At 36.9% G+C, this 19,748-nt stretch overlaps 1 protein-coding gene across 4 annotated transcripts in view; it reads right to left on the reverse strand.

The window, feature by feature from the left end:
• asic2 (acid-sensing (proton-gated) ion channel 2) overlaps positions 1 to 19,748 on the reverse strand; it is a 371,338-nt gene that overhangs the window by 29,865 nt on the left and 321,725 nt on the right. For all 4 annotated transcript variants that reach the window (XM_016679462.1, XM_007567690.2, XM_016679461.1 and 1 more), the window contains 2 exons: positions 14,498 to 14,648; positions 5,986 to 6,113 (listed from right to left, as the gene is read on the reverse strand). In XM_016679462.1, the coding sequence (XP_016534948.1) occupies positions 5,986 to 6,113; positions 14,498 to 14,648 (279 nt within the window). The remainder of the gene's footprint in view (positions 1 to 5,985; positions 6,114 to 14,497; positions 14,649 to 19,748) is intronic.

The following is a 19,748-nucleotide window of genomic DNA, read 5'->3' on the forward strand; positions in this document are numbered from 1 at the left end:
CAGAGCAATACTTTAATTAGGCCATACAGCTCTGCAGACCAGGGATGTTGTTAAAAAGTAGATAACAGCATGAGTTACAATGAGGTCATCCCATTAGTGCTGCCTGGGTGAGCTGAAATGCAAATTGTGGACAATGGGTTTGAGCAAAACCACTCTTATGTGTTATTGTTGGATTTCTGAGCAGAGCGCTAACCAGCAATACAAAGACCCTGGGTCTGAATTAGGAGTCTTCCTGGAAAAATAAAGATGTTTTGTCCATGGAAATATTGCCTTCCTGTGGTAGAGGAACAGCATGCCCTTTTAGTTTAATTTACTAGCCGATTCTGAATTCTGAGAGCTTAAATTTAAAAAAACAAAAAAAAAAACAAAGGTTGCGTGAGGACTCTTCTCTTTCTGTCGGCCCAGAGGTTCGCTTGATTAAAGCTGCTTTGATGTAGGTCTGATGGTATTAATTAAAATCTGTTAATTTAATCTCTTTGTTAAGCAAATTTTCCAGGCAGACTGACTGGTATCTGTTACCAAGATTCACTTATCACCATTTTAAAATGAGCCACACGGCCACATTTAGACTTTTCTGTCAGTCAAAATATTGATTGTTATTTCTTAGATTTAAATCAAAAACAACGTAAGGTAGAAGGTGAAGGAGATGGGTCCAAACCTGCAGCAGCTCTGTATCAATTAGCAGGGGTAAAAATGGCCTTTTTCTTCCTTTTCTGTTCAGGCTTGTAAAGAGGAGCAGCGTTTTTACAGGACGGCTCGTCTACGCCCTGCCAGTCACAGAACAGGGCTGGCAGACGAGCAGAGACCCTGAGAGCCTCATTACTCTGGAGGCCCACACATTGTTGAGCATGTCTCCTCTCTAACTATTTATTACTTCAATCCACTGAGCTCTGATGTGGGAAGGTCACATTTAAACTTTATTGAAGAAATGTCCCAAAACTCTTAGCTGAAATATCTCATCTTGTTTCCAGGATGATTTAATCGTAAAGTGTCGTTTGACTTTGAAAGACAAAGATGAGATGTGCATGGATTTAATCTGATTGGATCGTTCTGGGTCTGGTATTTTATAAAATGGCAGTGATGATGCACCAGCAGGACTGGATTTGGAAAAAAAAAAAAATAAGCTGACCTGTGCAGACATTTCAAAACAGCAAAAACTCAAAATTTTACCAAATATTTTTGGTCTAGTTTCTTGTGCAAATGTCTTAGTACACTTGAAATGAGACCAAACAAATTTACAAGCAACTTTTCAGCAATTTATATGAACAGATAAAACGTACTGGTTTTCACTTTTATCAAGATATTTCTTCCATGTTGAGAGTGAAATAATCTGCCAGTACTAGAACTAGCACTTTTCATTAATATGAAAATATTTACCATGCATTCATCCATTACAAACATCATTGAAGCATTATAAAATATAGGGTTCATAAAGAAAAGGCTGAGAAGAAATTTCACTTTTTATTTTTTTTAAGTCTTACAAATCAAGCCTGTGGTTCAAGTAATGTGAACTCCATGAAAAGTTAATTCTAGGTTTGGCTTCTCTAAGTACAGCAGTGTTGAAGCCAGACTCCACCCAAGGGTCGTGCATGTTTTAAATGTTTTCCTGCTGGAACACACTTGATTTGCATGAAGGGAACATCAGCTGCTTAAATCTGGAAACAAACCACAGAGGTAATTCAATTTTCTGATTCAGGTGTGGTGCAGCACAGACACATCTACAATATGCATGACATGGGCCCTGGAGGACCAGCCCACCTCTGCCCTAAACACAGAAATAGCAGTGAAATAGCTGTTTATTTCCAACATCAGTAAAAGGTACACAGATAGCAAACTGTGTTTTAATGAATTTCTGTTCAGTGCAGAATTATTCAGATCAGGTTTCATCAGGGTAATCATGATAATTGTTAACAATCAACTAGAGGAGGTTTGATGCAGTTGAAATTCCATAAATAGCAAAATAAGTATGAAAAAACACTAAATTGGATGCTCCACCTCGGATATCTATTTTGGCTAGCCTATTTTCTTAGTGCGTAAAAAAAGTTGTTTACTTTTTTTCTGCTGGAGATGATTTAAAAACTTTTAAGAAAAACTTTTAGCACAAAATAAGCCAATTAAGGTGAAGCTAACTGTCACTGGACAGTTGATCTACAAGGTTGATTAATAAAAAATCAGACAATTACAATATTGACTTCAGATTGCTTCACAGTGAATATAGTTTAAAGCCATTTAAAAACCCAGTGGAACTGTGAAGGCATATTGGATTTTAAACAAATCACACCAATCCAGACTACCAGAAAGAAAGGAAGATCGGGGTTGAGATTGGGATTGCTATCAGCTATCTGAAGTAGTAATTCATGGCAATTTCATAGTGGCTACGCTCTGAAAGGTAATTCAAATTCAATTTGACTCAGAAGTACTTTGTACAAATCCTGTGCCTCATATTAACAGCAACAATGGACACAGAGAGCCACAGAAATCCATTCAAACTTAAATTCAGAGACTGATCAACAATCCTGAGGAGGAGATGACTACAGTGAAATCAGGATATTCAACTGATAAGAAATGGTTGGCATCTTCTCCATACCAACCCGACTTTTAGTGCAGGGTCCATCTAAAAAGTTTCTTCTGCCAGTTTTGTGGCAGATTTCCATCTACTTTTGTCTGATCTGGTCCCAGAGGAAGAGAAAATCTATGCCAGAATAAAACTCTTGTTCTTATGTTTCTGCAGTGGAAATGCATCTAAAGTAGTTTGATGTCAGTGAAACAAAACATGGAATGACAGCTCTAATAAAACCTAATTAATTGTGTTAAAGTATTAATTTATGTGTATAACCTTAACATTTAACAGCAGTATTTCCATACCTACATTGATGGGATAATGCATTCCATTGTCTTTTTGTTTTGCCCATATCCAGAAACTTTAAACCTGAACTCAGTACTGATCGGCGATCATGACTCCCTCATAGAACATATGTAAACGTTCTGTACTGAAAGCCTTTTGCAAACCTTTCCTCAGAGCAGTAAACTCAACAATTCCCTCTGCTTTGCATTTATAAGCCGCAGATGATGAAAGTTTCAGCTAAAATACCGCAATGTAATAAACAAACAAACAGGAAGGATGCCCATCTTTGCTTAGCTTCATTGTGGCATCACAGATAATCTGAAAATAATCATTTGATCCCACCCATCTGGATGGGGTACCATTTACAGTGACTCCCCACCTGCTCCTCAGCCTGCTGCTGCACAAGCTTTGGCGCTGCCAGCGTTGATTTAGGGCCTTCTGCAGCAGCCCCTTCCACCGAGGCGTCTCAGATTTTTATTCATTTGGCATCAAACTTTTAAGTTTTTTGTTTGCATGGTTTTCTCTCCAATTTTTCCACATTTATTTCCATTAGAAATAAAGAAATTATACTGATTATTTTTACCGTAAAAGTTAATTAACTCAATGGGAGAAAGACAAATATGTTAGAAAGTCAAAACCTTTCAATGTTTAGAAAATTGTTTTGAATTTCAAATAAAATTTCAAAGTAACTTTCTGACACAGGAGAATAGGAACAATTTAAAAAGCTTTCCAGAAACACTGTTCAAAACTAAGCAGACATTCAAATAAAGTTTGAATGTCTTAGTGTTGCTCAATTTGTCATGAACTCTCTGAAAAGCCTCCCCAAAGCTTTGGTCTCAACCATTTTGGAAAATTGTCCAAGTCCTGTGCCAGACTGTACTGAGTCAACAAAACAACTAATCCAAATGAACTCTACAAATTCTGCCAAGAAGTGGAAGAGTGGATATATTATCCAACCAGAATTATGCCATCAACAATTTGATGGCAATAAAACAAATAAGGCTGTGGTTGAATGATTGTGCCAATGTATGTACAGTTAAATCAGATATTTACGTAATTATTAAGATAGATAACGTTTTCTTCCTTATTGTCTGACATTAAAGTAAATCTTCCCAGTTTAGGTCATTTAAGATCAACAAAATAATTGTAATACCTTTTAGAGAAATTGATTATTCTTCTCAGTGTGGCCTTTCAGGCTACTTTAGTAAAGTTTTGTTTCGATGTTGATAACAGTGCGTTAAGTGGTAGATTTTAGCTAAACAATGCATTTCACCAATAAAAATCCCAAAAAGCTTTAGAAAACAGAAACAGATAGAGATATCCACCGCATTATAAGGTCTATTTCAATTTACAAGACTAAAACAATAAATTTCTGTATTTTTGGCCATCATGGTGTCACTGAACTCCCTAAGCAAAGCAGTTTCTGTTAAATGAATTTCACAAAATTAAAAAAAAATGAATAAAAAGTTTTATGTTGTTCCAGATTTGTTTGGATTTCACTATGATTCACACCAGCAAGTAGTGAGCTTCAGGTTTTACCCTAAAAAATATTCACACAGGTGTGAATCTAATTAGGTTAAATGTTGTGAAATAACCTAGACGAAGCAGTGATTAGCACCGACTCAGTTATCTTTTCTTGCACAACAGCCAGTAGTTTCAGAATGGTAATCTGAAATATGTTTATTTGCCTTCTGAAATAGGAGAAACGTATACAAAATCCCAAAAATGGACACTTTTATTACATGAACTCTATTCCGTTTCACAGATGACTATTAAAGACTTTAACTGATGTGCAGCATTGCTTCATATAGATGTGAAATTATCAGTTAAAGACAAAGTAAAACACAGCTTTTAAAAAAAAGTGTTTTAATAAAACTACATCGCTACAGTGATGTTTCAATTTCGTAAACTGTTGATCAAAAGAGAAGCAACAGGAATTGGCACTGGCACCCGCCTAAAACGAATATGTGGTTTCTGTTTTTTAAAATGTGTAATCTAGTTGTCAGCTTACACACAGCTCTTTAAAAACTGCATATAAAAGCACAATGAAAAAGTTAACATGTAGCAGGTTGGCATTATGCAAATGCCAGCCTGAGAAAAAGAATGCTGAGAAGACAGTGGTGCTTTAAGTAGAAAAAATAAATGCCAGTACTCCCCTTAAAGTCACAGAAATTTAGGACAGGAACATGGGTATTATTTTTGCGTAGAAATTACAAAGACTCAAACCCACTGGAGTCAAATTCAAAGTGTCGTGGAGTCATTTCTATGAACTTCAAGTGTTATAACGTTAAGGTGGGCATCAGAAATAACACTGAAAAAACAAAGTTAGAAAAGAAATACTCATTAAAAACAAAGTTAGACTAAATGGTGATATTTCAACCCTAAACTCTGCCTTAAAGTTCCTAACTACTGAAAATACTCATCGCACAGTACTTCAGTTTTTTCTCTATCACCTAACTGTGTACTGTTTGTATCTCCAGCTGGAACAATGTTTTCATATTTTTATGGAGTGAGGCTATATTTTGAATGTTATTTTTTTTATCAGGGTCAATTCCCTGTTAGCATTCAATCAACATTTGTCTGTTTAAGTTTCTGCTTCTTGTCAGTGTTACAAAACACTTCATAACTGCGTTAGGCAAGTCTGACGGGGGGCAGAATAAACAGATTCAACCTGAGATGTGAATGGGCTACTTGAACTTCAGTGAAGAGCTTTGATAAACAGCCGTCTGAAGTAGAAGAACAGCAACGGAGAGAAAACATTAACTAGCATTGGCTGTGTACATCTGTAGACCCTGCAGCTTAATGTGACGGATTAATGTTTAGTATGATTGAGTAAAGCTTAGATTGGCTTGAGAGCAACTCTACCAGAAAGGTCATAGCTGGAAACAATAGGGACAAGTTCATCACTCATCTGTCAACAGTCACCAGGAGACCGAAGAGGTCACCTAAAGGCCCAAAGGCAGAACAAGAAAGAAACCATCATTCCTCCCTCACACATAAACCTGGATGCACAGAATCTAATCATGCCTGTTATGGCAGGTTATTCATCACATTATCTCTAAGGGATAAGCCCAATGTGTGGAGTAGAGGTGGGGAAGGTGCACAAAAAGTGATGATGATGATAATGATGGGGTACCCACCCTCTGCTCCTGAGTGGCCACGAAGGTCTGGAAGCCAGGGGCCACGCCAAAGCCAAGTTCGTGAACAAATGGGGGCTCCGCCTGGCTGTGGATCTGCACCCGCACGCCCGCCTCGAACGCCGTGTCCTCTGCAAGAAAGACGGAGAAATGGAAAGGCAAAACAAACTAACTCAGCTCAACTGTTTGAATGCAAATGCATCAAAATCCGATTTTCATTCCAGAAACAACCTTTTAGCAATATATTCTGGGGGTTCTGACTCTAAGCCTCTGGCTTTTGAGATCGTCTCTGAGATAGGGGGGAAAAAAACACACACACTCAGACATCCTATTTGTTGTGACATCAAACACAGGTGCAGAATAAGGCTTGGTACTAACTCAGATGAAAGCGCCTCTATGCCTCCATTTGGAGCTCTTCAACACGCACGCACACAGATGTACAGACCAAAGAAGTCACAACATTTGCAGACAAAGAATGAGCAGCATTTGCAGAAATCAATAATGTGCTCAAAGTCAGTTGTGAGTGCACTGACATTCAATCAGGGCTTTTCCCCATCAGCTGACCAGCCCAACACCTCAGAGAGCTCTATGACCAAGACATGGAAGTCTCCGAGTAGGACCAGCCCGCTCGAAATCGATGCAGCGCAAATACAGACGGACGAAGGCATCAGCCCACTGTGATACACACATTAATCAAACATCTGCAGAGGCTGATGTGGCAGGAGCATGATGGTTTCATACCAAGGAATTGATAAATGGATCAAACAGACCTTTTCTGAGTTTTCAGAGAGAAGAGAATAGGAAGATGGGACATTGCGTGTCCCTTACATTTAGGAGACATAAATCTATATGTAGTCATATTATGAGGACTTGATTTATGTTTCTCTAAGCAAACCAAGTCCCAGTACTGTAACTCATTAGATTACAAAGGCATGTTAAAGGTGATGCAGGAAACACATCGTTACTTTAATCCAACTATAAAGTCATTAAAACATTGCTATGCATGTTTGCTGTAAGGATGTCAAAATATCAAATCTCACTTGTCACTGCAATAATAGTATGTGCAATAATGCAAACGCAAACAACTGCTTGGATCTAATATTTGACAGAGTAATATATCCATGTCAATAATATGTTTGATTTTGTTTGCTCTTGACACCCACACCTGACAAAGATTGTAGTACCTGGAATGGCAAAGCTCACAGAGCATGTATTAATAATCCAGCTGTCATTTTCTCTCTGAATATTGCGTCTTCGCTGTGGCTAGAAATTTCTTGCAATTTTATTGAAGACCTCATTATTATGCAACTGCATTACGGCATGTGAGCATTTAGTATTCGCCATCTGGCCCAAAGTTTAGAGACACAATCAGTGCACACATTGCTGATGTTCGCTCAAATTATGGCTCGGGCAAGACAGAGGTCTGCAGCTGACGCTGGTCGGACTTGCATTTTATAAAAAAAACCACAGTTAAAAAAGTTCCCTGATAAAACTAAAACAGGAAGTTGAAGTGGAATGTTCTAAGAACCATACATGTACATACAGACACACAACACAGGCACAGAACAACCAACAGAAACCAAGAGATACGTCTAAATCTCTCCTGCAATGCAGAAATCAATGAGACAGTTCAAGAGAAATAGCATCACATACCATTTATATGTAAACATAAAGGATCACTTCAAATCCTTGCCTGTATGTAAGCAAATATGTGTGTAATTTCTAAGTCAGTATGAGTTTATCTTAATGTAATAAAGCTGAAAGCAAACATCTTGTAAATGATAGATGGCATTACAAATAAAAGACCTTTTAACCTCGTTTTAGGATAAAAAAAAAATCACTTCACATTCCAACTTTGAGCCAACTTTTCAAACACTTAAAAGAGATGAAAAGGCAGAAAATTTATATAAAGTGCAATTAGTCACAAACACATCGAACATGTTGATGTTTTTGTGATGATGAAAAGGTAGAAAAGAGAAGGTAGTCACCATGAACCTGAACATAAATAAATACTTTAAAGAGCTGATGATATTGACAGCAAAAAGTCAGAGGCAATTAAATAAAATGAAAAGTGCTTCTTGTGGGGATTAATACAAGGAGACTGTTTTAAGTCCTCAACTACTTAAAACAAATAATGTGTTTCCAAAATGGGAGCTATTAGATTTATTAAGAAATCTTTCTTCATAGTTACTTTAATCAGGAGTTACTCAACTATAACCAACAGTTTTACATCATATATTTTCAGTACAATCCTGATCTAGGATTAATCTTGCTTAATTAGAAACAATATTACAATTTGTTCTTCTATGACAGTGCTCAGAAAAACTCTCCTTACATAAGATATTGATCTCTTTGCCTACTAGCAGGCACAAGGACATTTGTTATTTTTATTTCCGCACAGCTCTTTGATAATGTCGCTATGTTTGTGTTAAAGGTTGCTGTGTTTGTGTTGCAGTCAGGCCGTCTACAAGGAATCATGAGTAATGATGTTTGTTATATCTGAAGCAGGCTTCAAAGACAGCTCCTCTGATTAGACAGACATGCGTGGTCAGAGGGTTCACACTCACAATGATTCAGCCATAAAAGAAGCAGGAATTAAGTTAGAGGCGCAACCAGAACCTGGGATAACAAGTCTTTAGGTTTCTGCAGCTTCCTGTTTGTGTTTTAAACTGAAAAAATTTAAGCTTGGCGGATTCTGTAAGTTTTTTGTGTGATGTTAAAGCATATTTTTCTTATTTCAATCAAAACTCAGTCATCTATTTAAATATATTTAAAATTACAGGAGCTTCTTCCTGCAAAGCAATGCTGTTTTATATAACAAAGACTAGATGTGCTGTTGGCTGTTTGACAAACCAGTCATTTTATATCTAGCACAAAATTAAAGACATATCTATTGATCTTCAGCAAAAAGCGCATCTCTCCTGCCAATCATGCATCAGAACTGACCAAGGAGATTTCTGGTGGTCTGATTGGACCCTCTACTTGACAATAAACACCAAGTTTGATGAAAAGTGAAAAAGCAACAAAAGCATAAAACATACAGTTTAATAAACAGAAGATTTTTAGATTGCAAGATTACACGTCTGATACAAAAATCAATTTCCACACCAAATACAAAACAAGTTTTTTTTCTCTCTTCTGGAAATGCATCAAAATGGAAACTCAAACTCCTTTCTGTCTCTAAATGTTCTTTTCTGCAGTTTATTTTGAATTTCATAGGATTTGCAGCATAATTCGTTTTTTTTCTTTGTCTTTTTTGGCTAGATTTATTATTTTTATTGAGGCACTTGCAGAAATTTTGTCCTTTCTGATCTGTGTTTGTTTATTAAACTGTCTAATTTCCAAAAGGTTTAAACAGATGAGTTTGTTGTGCTGAACACTGTAAGGGAAATTGGATTTGGACAAAAGCTGCCATTGGCTGCTACGACCTTAAGGAAAACAGGAAATCTACAATCAGTCATTAAACTCCTCGTAAGTAAATAAATGTTTATACATCAAAGCATACATTTACCTTACTTTAACTAAACTGCATTAAAAATACATCAAAGATCATGTTTACTATTCTGCTCACAGACTAAATAACATTAGAAAAGTATACAGCCATATTTAATAAATTGGATGTTGAAGAAGTTCATTTATGCCAGAAACTCAATTAACTAAGTCAAACATAACATACGTATTAATTCAACACTGACAGATGTCTCAAGCCTTTTTCTCTGCTAAGAATAATAATGATGATGATGATGATGATTTTTCACTTACAGCTCATAAAAACAGGATCTAAGATTGGTACAACGTTCGCCTGTTCACACTGGAGAACACATACAGGCCGCATATATTTGCAAGTGTGAAAAAAAAATCTGATTTGACAAAAAGTCAGAATTGGGTTTAAAAAAAAGGGAACCTTTAATGGAAAATGCTATAAACGAAATCCCATTTGCAGAACATAAAGAGTAAAAGTGTAAGATTTAAAACCATGTAACAAGACTTCCACAAAGAGAGATGAATCTCTGAAAAAATCTCTCTTTATCTGTCCTTCAACAACGTCGTGAAAATAAGAAACGGTGCATGAAGAAGATTCAGTTATCTGCTTTAGAGTTCTGATACTGCACATTTTCAAGGGCTGTTTCAAATTTGCTATGCAATAAAACTGAGATATGTGGGATTAAGAAAGAAGCAATGTTCATCTGTTATAGAATCAAATCTCAAAGTCAGTCAGACAGTGGTTTGTTCACATGTCCTTTAAAAGAGGGGGAACATTTTGAAGCATTCATGTTGAATTTAAACATACCAGCCTGCTAAATGCTCACATAAAGCTAAACATGAGCATGTCTGGGGAGTATGTCTGGAAAATATTCATCCTACTCTGTAAATGCTCATATTTGTATGCTGTTGATGGCAGACCCAGGAAGGCCCATTCATCACCCTGTCATCAGAAAGCTATTATCACCTTTATATCTAATTATACTGAAATGCACCTCTGTGCTCTCAATGTTGCACTCATCCACACAATTTAGAGTCTTTACCTAGAGTTTGAATAAATTGTTGTTTTGCTGACAAAATATTTGAAGAAAATATTAAGGTGGTGGCACATGCAGTTTAAAATTATGGCAGTAATATTTGGTTTAGGAACACTTGTGAAAAAGGAGAGCCTTATTTTGATTTTTTTTTCAGCTTCTTTGAAGCTTTTAGCACCTTTCTACTGATGATTTCTGCTTCTCGTTTATTCCCACATGTTCAAACACTAAAAGTGTTTTATGAGTTCTCTTTGAAAAGACAAACTTCCCCTTTCCCCAAGTGTTTTCGTAAAAGGATACAAGCCAGAAGTCACCGTTGTCTTGGTGTAAAAGAATCCAGATTCTTTATTTTTATTGGTTTCTAATCTCCAGTTGGTGACAAGACTTTTACCAAATAACAGCTTCTATAAATATTTGTCTAAATAAATTAAATTCAAGCTACTAAAACACTATTTTCCAGAAGACTTCACACTACTAGCAACTATCAAAATGATCCCAGACCATATTACAACCACTTCTGTGTAATGAGATTTAAGACTTTTGTAATGCAAAAAGGTGTGATTAATCTATATATATATATATATATATATATATATATATATATAATATTCTGTAAAAAAACCCAAAAGAAACACAAATAAATCTGTTAAGGAAGAAAATGTAAAAAAAAAATTTGAAATTTATGCAACATCATCTGTTTGCATAGTTAAAGCAATTTTCTGAATTTATTATGCTATTTTGTTATATTTTATTTAAATGTTCATTGTTATTCTACACACAGATAATTTTGTTAAGTTGGACTTATTCTCCCTCTATTTCTACAAACAGCTTTTAGCAAAGACTATGAATGAGAAACACCCACTCAAGAAGCAGAATTATATAATTTATAAATAAAAATAGTTTTTTAAACCTAAATTTTAATAGACTTTTAAAGAAAATGTTTCATTTAATGCAGTAGAGGTCAACTGTTTTTCAGCCTGTACGCTCACTTTACAAAAAAAAAAAAAAAAAAAAAAAAAATAAAGGCTATTTCTTTTAATTCTGTCTCCTTGGATGATTTTTTTTCTTTTATTTTAAAGTCCTACAGGGTAAAATTATAAATTTATTGAAGATGAAAAGCCATCTGTGCAAGATACAAGCTTTGTTTGAAATGTGCTTGGTGTCCAAGCAACAAACCAACATTCAATATTTCTTATAATGTTTGGCCATGATGATAAACTGAGGCGTATTATTGTGGACATGTAGGTTCCTGCATGAAACGGTGCATTATTAGAACCACGCAGGCTAACTGCTGGTCTTTGGCTGATGTACAATAAAACAGCAGCAGGAGGGAAGAGTGGGTTGTGACTGAAAGGGAAGGAAAAACGGAAACCACTGGAAGGAGATGGATAATGGGTCTCTTTAAAAGTGCGACCTGCCTTTCAGCGCAGAGCAGAGACCTGCTGCAGCTCAGGAGGCAGTGCGCTTCCTGCTGAGACTGAATTACCTTAAACAAGCTAATTAAACCCCAAGAGGAACAAAAAAGGACACATAACCCGGGAACCTGCAGAGAGAGTCTTCTGCATGCTGTTCAGGTGGTGGCTGAAGTTCAACAAGTTACACCAAGATAAGTTCAGACTCGTCAAAATGCAGGATATAAAAGGAAAACTGATTTGGTTTTTGAGTCAAAACAAACAGATATCCATGTACTTTTTGTTTCTCCTTGTGGCTGAAATGCAGTTCTGTTATTCACTGATTTCAGAATAGATGGCAGCATTTATGGGAATATTTATGCTTTAAGCCCCATGAAGCAGATTGATGTGCAACAGCAAAAAATAGTAATCTACATAAATAATCAGTCTCAATTATTCCCCCAGTTAATCACATAATATATCAAAATCTGTCTGAGCGATGTTTTTTTCTCCAGTGAGCATTCTTTATCACACATTTAAGAAGGTCTAGATATTTATCAAACTCAAGATGCATAAACCAATCAAATAATCCACACATGAGCAATGATTATTTTTAGTTAATTACACTTATGTCTATATAGTAATGATGCAATTAGTGAGAAATACAAAGACAAATGAGATAAATTAAAGACCCAAACACTTAATATTCTACATTTACAGGCCAGAAAGTTTTCTGATAGAAATTAAAACTACAAAGTTTTCTGAGCTGATGGAAAATCCAGCTTCTATTAAAGGCTTGCTCACTTCTCTCTGGAGTTTAAAGAAGGAGTTTCATGGCTTAGTTTGAAATACCTAACTGTAATTTTGAATAGAAATGTTTTGAAAAAATAAAAGGAAAGAATAGGATATTTCAAGGATTTAACACAACAAACAGCCTAATGTGAGTCAGGAGAAGCTCTTAACCTTTTCAGAAACATTTCTGGCGAATGATGTTAGCCTTTTCTAGCATTATATTTTGAGATGTCCAGAGGCTCCTCTATTTTGATTAGAAATCAACAGATGTACCCATGAAAAAAAAAAAAAAAGAATCACAGCGGTAGAGCTCCAGAAGCAGAAGAAAAAGAAAAACACTTTGCAAAAATTTCACAACCCAAAAAATAAAAAAATAAAAAATGACTGCAACCATCTGTCAAGATGGTGATCAGGCCTCGTGTTATGTGAGAGGGTCTCTTACCAAGCCTCCCTTTTGATTCTGATTAAGCTCATTATGCCAGAGCTTCTACTTTCAGTTTAGAGTTTTAAACTGAATGTCGTCAAAAGACGGTACTGTGCAAAGGTTTTAAATCATCTCCCAAATGCCAGACTTCCTTTTAAAGTTGTCTTGATTAATAGACGTCCATATTTGTACTTCTCTCTTTGACTTTGCTAAGCTCAACTTTGACCAGCAGAACAGCAAAGAAAGAAACAAGAAGAAATAAAACTGCGATAATCAATTACCTATTTCCTACAATAATGCCAGAGATCACAGAACAACCTCAACCAGATCATACTTTAATTCACTCCAAAGACTTATTATGTTCAAACTCAGCACACAGACACCTATCGCAGGTCCTAAAGTCAGACGTTTTAGATGCTGCTTCCTCTGGAGATTAATTTAAAAATATATTTTTGTGACATCTTCCAAAAGTATGGAAAGCCACCAGTTGGCCCTGCTAACATGCAACAAAATCACTTTATTGCATAAAAAAAGGTCAAAGGAACATTTTAGGTAGCTGGCTGTATGCTTCAGTCCCAGACAGCCCTGGATTCTTACAAGGCAAGTAAAAAGACTGAACTCATTGTATTGGAAAAGCAGTTTGGAAGTAAAACTATTCTTTACTTCATTTTCATGTTTTATTTGCTTTCTACTCTCATTACTTCAGGCCAAGTGTCCCTAAAAAGACTTTATAAAAAGAAGCAGAAATAATCCAGATGACCTGCCAAGAGATTCTCTGTCAGGAAATAAAAAGGTTTAATAGATTTGCACCATTTAATGTACTTTGCTCTGAAATGAGAGATTATAAATGTATAAATGTCTTATATAAGGTCATTGGACTTAAATTCAATAGGAAAAATGACAACGACAAAAATGAGTCTAAGCTGATAGTGTGTAAAGAAAAGGCTGAGTCATATGGAAAAATGTGAATTACAGCATGAGATGGACACTCATCACACCCACAATGTACTCAGATAAAGAGCAAAGGACAGAAAAAACCCAAAAGGCAATCAAATGTCATTCATGGCTCAGAAAAAAAAAAAAATCTTCTGGATTCTTCATCTCAAGAGCAAAAACTGTGAAATTTTAGTTTACTGAAAACTTGTGCCTACGCAAAATAAATTATTTCTGAAAATAAGTAAATAAAACAAAGTTTTGAATTTACTCGCAGCTAGACTGAATATTGGAAAAAGTTTTGAGAGTTTGCATTTGATGACAGATGAGAAAAAAAAACAGAGAAAAAAGCAAACAAAAATAATAATAAAAAAAGTTGTAGCCTCTAATATAAGAGCTTTATGTTTCCTCACAGCCCTCAGAGTCAGTAATAAAGGTCTGTGTGTTGGTGAGCGTACCTGTGTCCCCCCAGACGGGCAGGTACTCGTCCTGCTGGATGTCCAGCATGATCTCCAGGCCGTTCCCCGTCCCTCCTTTCATGGTGGTGCGCAGCGTCTTCCCCTCCTCTGCTGCGTTGAACATGTAGCACTTTCCATACCTGGTGAACACCTGACAGGAGAAGCAAATAAACTGTAAGAAATTATTTGGATGTTGACACAAAACAGTGATTAACTTTAAAAAAAAAAAAAAAAGAAATATTTTAACCAATATTATCTGTTGATGATGATAGAGGAGCTTTTTCCCCCCAGAAATTTAGTTTTCTTCATTTAAAAGGCCGTAGAAGACACCATTTTGCATATTGAAGCTACAAAATTATCTTTTTGGTTCCCAAAGGACCAAAATGTCCTATAAACTTGCAATATATTGTGAAGACTTGGCAGATGGTGTAGTTAGAAAAGAACATTATGTGAAGGTATTAAAGAAACATCACAACATCGGCCAGGAACAAAAAGCACAGGGAGAAATCTTCAAAATGACAAAAGGTAAATTGGTTACAAAAAAAGAATTAGGAACAACAAACACACATTTTGAGGAGATTAATATTTGACAGCACCTATTTGTCAGTAGACATGCCCAGTCTATCCGAGAGCCACTTCATTTCATTACACAATAGACCTGAACAGCTCTCACTCGGCAATGTCAAACAACTAGAGAGCTGTCAGAAGGTAAACACTTAAGAGCAGAGAGTCCATCATTCAGCTGGATCTCAGAAAATATTTACCATCCGCCTTCCTGTGAGCGTTGGCAACACTTCGTCAGACCCGTGTTGGAGTTAATGTGAGTGGATACTTGTTTTTCCTCTGAAGTATTTTTACCACCGTTTCACCACAAGCAACCATATGACCCAGAGGAATTTATGAATAATATACGGAGGTAAAACTGCACAGTGGTGGGAAGTATATTTTTGTGTGGGTGGGTAGATGTGTGTGATCTACAGAAGCAAACATATGGGAGAGAGTGTATTTATGACCCTTAAGCTCATGAATAATAATCACCAGATGAACCGTCTACTATCTTGGTGCTGCTGACCAAATAAAACACACAAAAGGAGAGGAACGGTAAACTTATAAATCAAGAGTTGTGCTTCTCTTTAGGCAATAATGCAAAACCAATAAAAAGCAACCGGATTAAAGCTAAAAACAAATCATTTTTATACCAACGTACTGGTTGTTTCAGACAGAACCAGTAAACGGGCAACAGCATAATGAAACATTTCAGCATTTGTCTCTCAGGCGTGGAGAAATTAAACCTGAGCAGTGATTTAAACAAAAGAGCAAAACTGCCTTTCACTACTTCCAGTCTGAAGCAAAACACACTGCTAATGCAGCCTAATAAAGAAGCACAGCCAGAAATAATAACAGAAAACATGTTTATTAAGCAGCTGACTAAAAGCACAAGTAGTGCATCTTTAAAAAAATGTTTTTCAAATGATATTTTGTTCATTTGTTACGACATTCATTGGTTTAAATGACTCAAAGTAGCTTAGACTTCTGTGATTGCTTTGGATAATTTGAACATTAAAATCAAGAAAGGAGAACTTCAAGTGGCGAAGCTTTATGGTTTGTAATTGAACCAAAGGGCAGAGCCATTAGCATTTCTTAAACTCTTTGTCTGCTGCGTTTTAAGATAGTCATTACATGCTCTTCCTCCGTCAACGGTTTTACAGACCTCACTGATTTGGTGGCGGATGCTGCGCCGCCACAGAGGTGCAGCGCATCTCAGGAATATGAAGTGCCACATTAGAGGTGCGTTCACCTCTGCAAAACAGACGCGCTCCTGACAGATACGCCTAAGCACAGAATAAATGACACGCCACAGGTTTTTGGGGCTTTAGAAAAAGGGTAAGAGGGTGGATAATATGTATTCACTCTGCAGCCATAACTCATCTGGAAGGGTTTTTTTAGTGGCTTTGTGGGAAAGAAAATAGAGTGGAAAGCACAGTACTGGTCTGTGGAGCAGTCAGGTTTTTTTTGTTTTTTTTTATAATTTTCATCCACCAAATTACTCAAACTCTTTTTCAGTGAAGGGTTTTTAAATGATCCCTCAGATACATTTCATTACCACAGCTGTTCAAATCTCCTGAAGCTGAGATTTCACAATTAACACGCACAGGCAAATTGGTCAAAGCCTGTACTATTGAAGGTAATTACCTAGCAGTCATTTTCTCCTCTGCTGCACATTTACATGAGCATGTGAACAAAGCCCAGATTGGCTCCAAAACATCTATTCTCAACGTTTCCATATGTCTTTCATATGGCAAATTGCTGTTCCTGGAACATTTTTCATATTCTCACTGATAACAGACAAAGGTCAAAGGTCAGGTCTTCATCTTACAACACCTTAATAGTTAGATTCCAGTTCAGCGACTTGGAGGTAAGGAAACTAATTAGACCTTGTGAGCAGATTTCAGTTACTTTGCATTCACCCTTTTCCTCCAGGAGCGGATGACGCCACCTCGAGTAAAGCTGTCAGAGAGGAAACTGTTTTCAAACGAGCCTAGAATTGTGAAGAAAATCTCCCCAGAGGCAAGCATCAATAAATGTGATGCCACTCTTCATAATACGCTGTTCTGGGTGGTGTCACAGAAAAAAAAAATCTATATTGCTGCATAAATTAGGTCAATACAAGCCCCAAAGTGTCAAATGAATAATTTGCATCAGAATCAGCCACAACACATTTTTCAATGAAGGGGCCAAACAGTTCAAAATGCTGCTTCTCAGTAGGATTATTCAGAAGAAGTATTGGTTCAAGTCTTCACCCTTAAGATGAGAAGACTTCATCTGTTGGACTAGGACTTTTTTCTCAAGAACTGTCAGCATCACAGCTGTAATATCCATTTTTTTTAAATAGCAAATTCGTGTGAAACCCTTGGTTGTAATAAATGGAATCAATAAAGTCATAAAGCCACCTGCTTCCAGGATGAGAAGATGGAAGAGAGGAGAAAACAGGAAGGACAAACAGTGGAGATATATGGATGTTTTTGTGTCAGTGCAACATGTGGGGAACACCAAGCGCGTCTTCCACCTCCACTCGCTCTGCCTGCAGCTAATGCTAGGTCACTTAACATTTAGCTTGATGTATACACTCTTCAGAATTGTCTGGTTCGACTGTTTAATTTTTAAAAATGTCAAACTCTTTTGCTGCCAATATCACATCACCTTCCCTCCCATTCAAGCCAGAAGTCAGAGCACCAGAAAAGAGCAAGCAAGAGCACGAGCAACTTGGCTGCCAATTAAAATTCCTCCTGACCAACAAAACCCGTCTCATTAGCATTCGCAGCAGAGTGCGCAAACGTCTGGAGGAGCGGGGGCAAACATGGCAGGACCTGGCCTGTTTGCCGTATTGTGCCTCCTACAGAGGAGAAGTCAAAGATGACATGGCTACTGCTGTCATGATGAAAGGTCAGCTGTTAACACCAACCACCAACAAATTAGATGCTAAACAAGCTCCCGGCTAAAACAAAGAACTACAAACACAGTATGCGTGCATGCATCGTAAATATATACATTTAGCTTTGAACTTGTCTCTGTACTTTTAAAAAATCTGCTCGTCATTGTGAATTAATCATTTTCTTCAGTGTTGTTCTCATTTATTTCCAGTGCCATGTTCCAAATGCTACAAACAAGTTTATTTGCCGGTTAAACAGCAATTAAAGTAGAAGAAAACTTGGTTTATTTCACAGAGGGAGCAGAGCAGGAATCTTACAGACGTTGTAGCACAAAAATAAACCCTCTGATCAAGGTCTGGAACGTACCAATATCCTTTCAAAAAGCATTTTCCAGCCACTGTTGATAGCCGCCTTTTCTATTTTAGTGCAGCTTATGGAAAAAGTAAGACGGCACAAGGAGTTTGATGCTCACCTGCTGCCGTTACACCTCTGCTACGGAGAACAGTCTGGTATGAAGTGGGGCGCAGCTCAATCAGTGCTCCATTATAGCGGAAGCTGTCACTGTCTGATTTTGTAATGAGTGCTTCATTCATGTGACTGCACATCGTTTGCTCAAGCGATTGATTTGCAGAAGCTTGGAAAGGCTTAAGAAGGGGTTTGTCTTTACAGCCATACCACCAAAATCATATCTGAAAATAAATTTGACAAAACACCTAAATCGAGTCATAATTACATGTTTGTTTCCTAGCAACATGTCATGGTCCTATTAAATTTCTTCTACCATACAGTGATTTTTAATGTGTATTGTTTTATGTTCCGTTTAATTTTGATTTTGCACATTTTTATTGCAGGGTTTTTAGTGGTTTTGTATGAAATTGGTGATTTGTTGAACAGTCGCCATGAATTAAATCTGGTGACTACTTTTTTCCTACTCCTAGAAAACCCCAAAAACTTCTGGTGTTATAACAAACCTCTTAGTTATTATAGTTTTAGCAAGCAGGCGTGATACAATGTGGGAAGTAGTGAATAGTAAATTAAAATATTTAGCAAAGTAATTATCCTACAAGTTTTAACAGTTCACAGAAGCTACTTTGTGCAATCTGGACTTATTGTTCAGCAAATCAATGCCTATTATTTGAAAGTTTAGCTTCTATGTTACAACAGAAGCAAACAAAAAAAGAAAACTTGATGCCTGGATCATGAAGGGTATTTTTTTCCAGAAGCCTTAATTTGAAAGAAGAAAGAAGATGAAGTTTATGAAAAAGATCTTTGAGGTGCAGGCAGCATTTTTTCCTCCGCTGTGTGGCAGTAGTAAAAGTAGTCGTACTGCTGAGGGGATAAATAATTCAGATGGCTGCTGTGCTAGAGACGGGGTTGGCCCTGAACATGAGAAAGGAGGGGATTTTACTCACACACATCCAGCTGCCTCACTCATCATTACCGTTCTACACATGCCACTCCACTACCTGAAAGCCTGGCTCGCATCCCGAGCAACTTAACCACCACTGCGTCCACATTTGTCATATTAAACAAATTCTGTCATTTAGGTGACATGTTGGGAGGTTTATGGAACATATTTATCATTGCAGCCTAATGTAATTTAGCCCTGCCGCTCCATAATATTTTATTTTACAAGGCAGCACCTAAGTGAGGCAGGGCAGCGATAGGACACAGAGGATTGCAAGCAGCGCTCCCTGCAATTTATTTATGCTTTAGGAGAAAGGGGACAAGGGCGTGAACAATGAGAGTACACAGAGAGCGAGAGAGATAAGCGGAGAGAGAAAGAGAGCGGGAAACTCATCGGGACTCAAAGGACAAAC

Source organism: Poecilia formosa, unplaced genomic scaffold (genome assembly GCF_000485575.1).
Source record: "Poecilia formosa unplaced genomic scaffold, Poecilia_formosa-5.1.2 Scaffold212, whole genome shotgun sequence".
NCBI lineage: Eukaryota > Metazoa > Chordata > Actinopteri > Cyprinodontiformes > Poeciliidae > Poecilia > Poecilia formosa.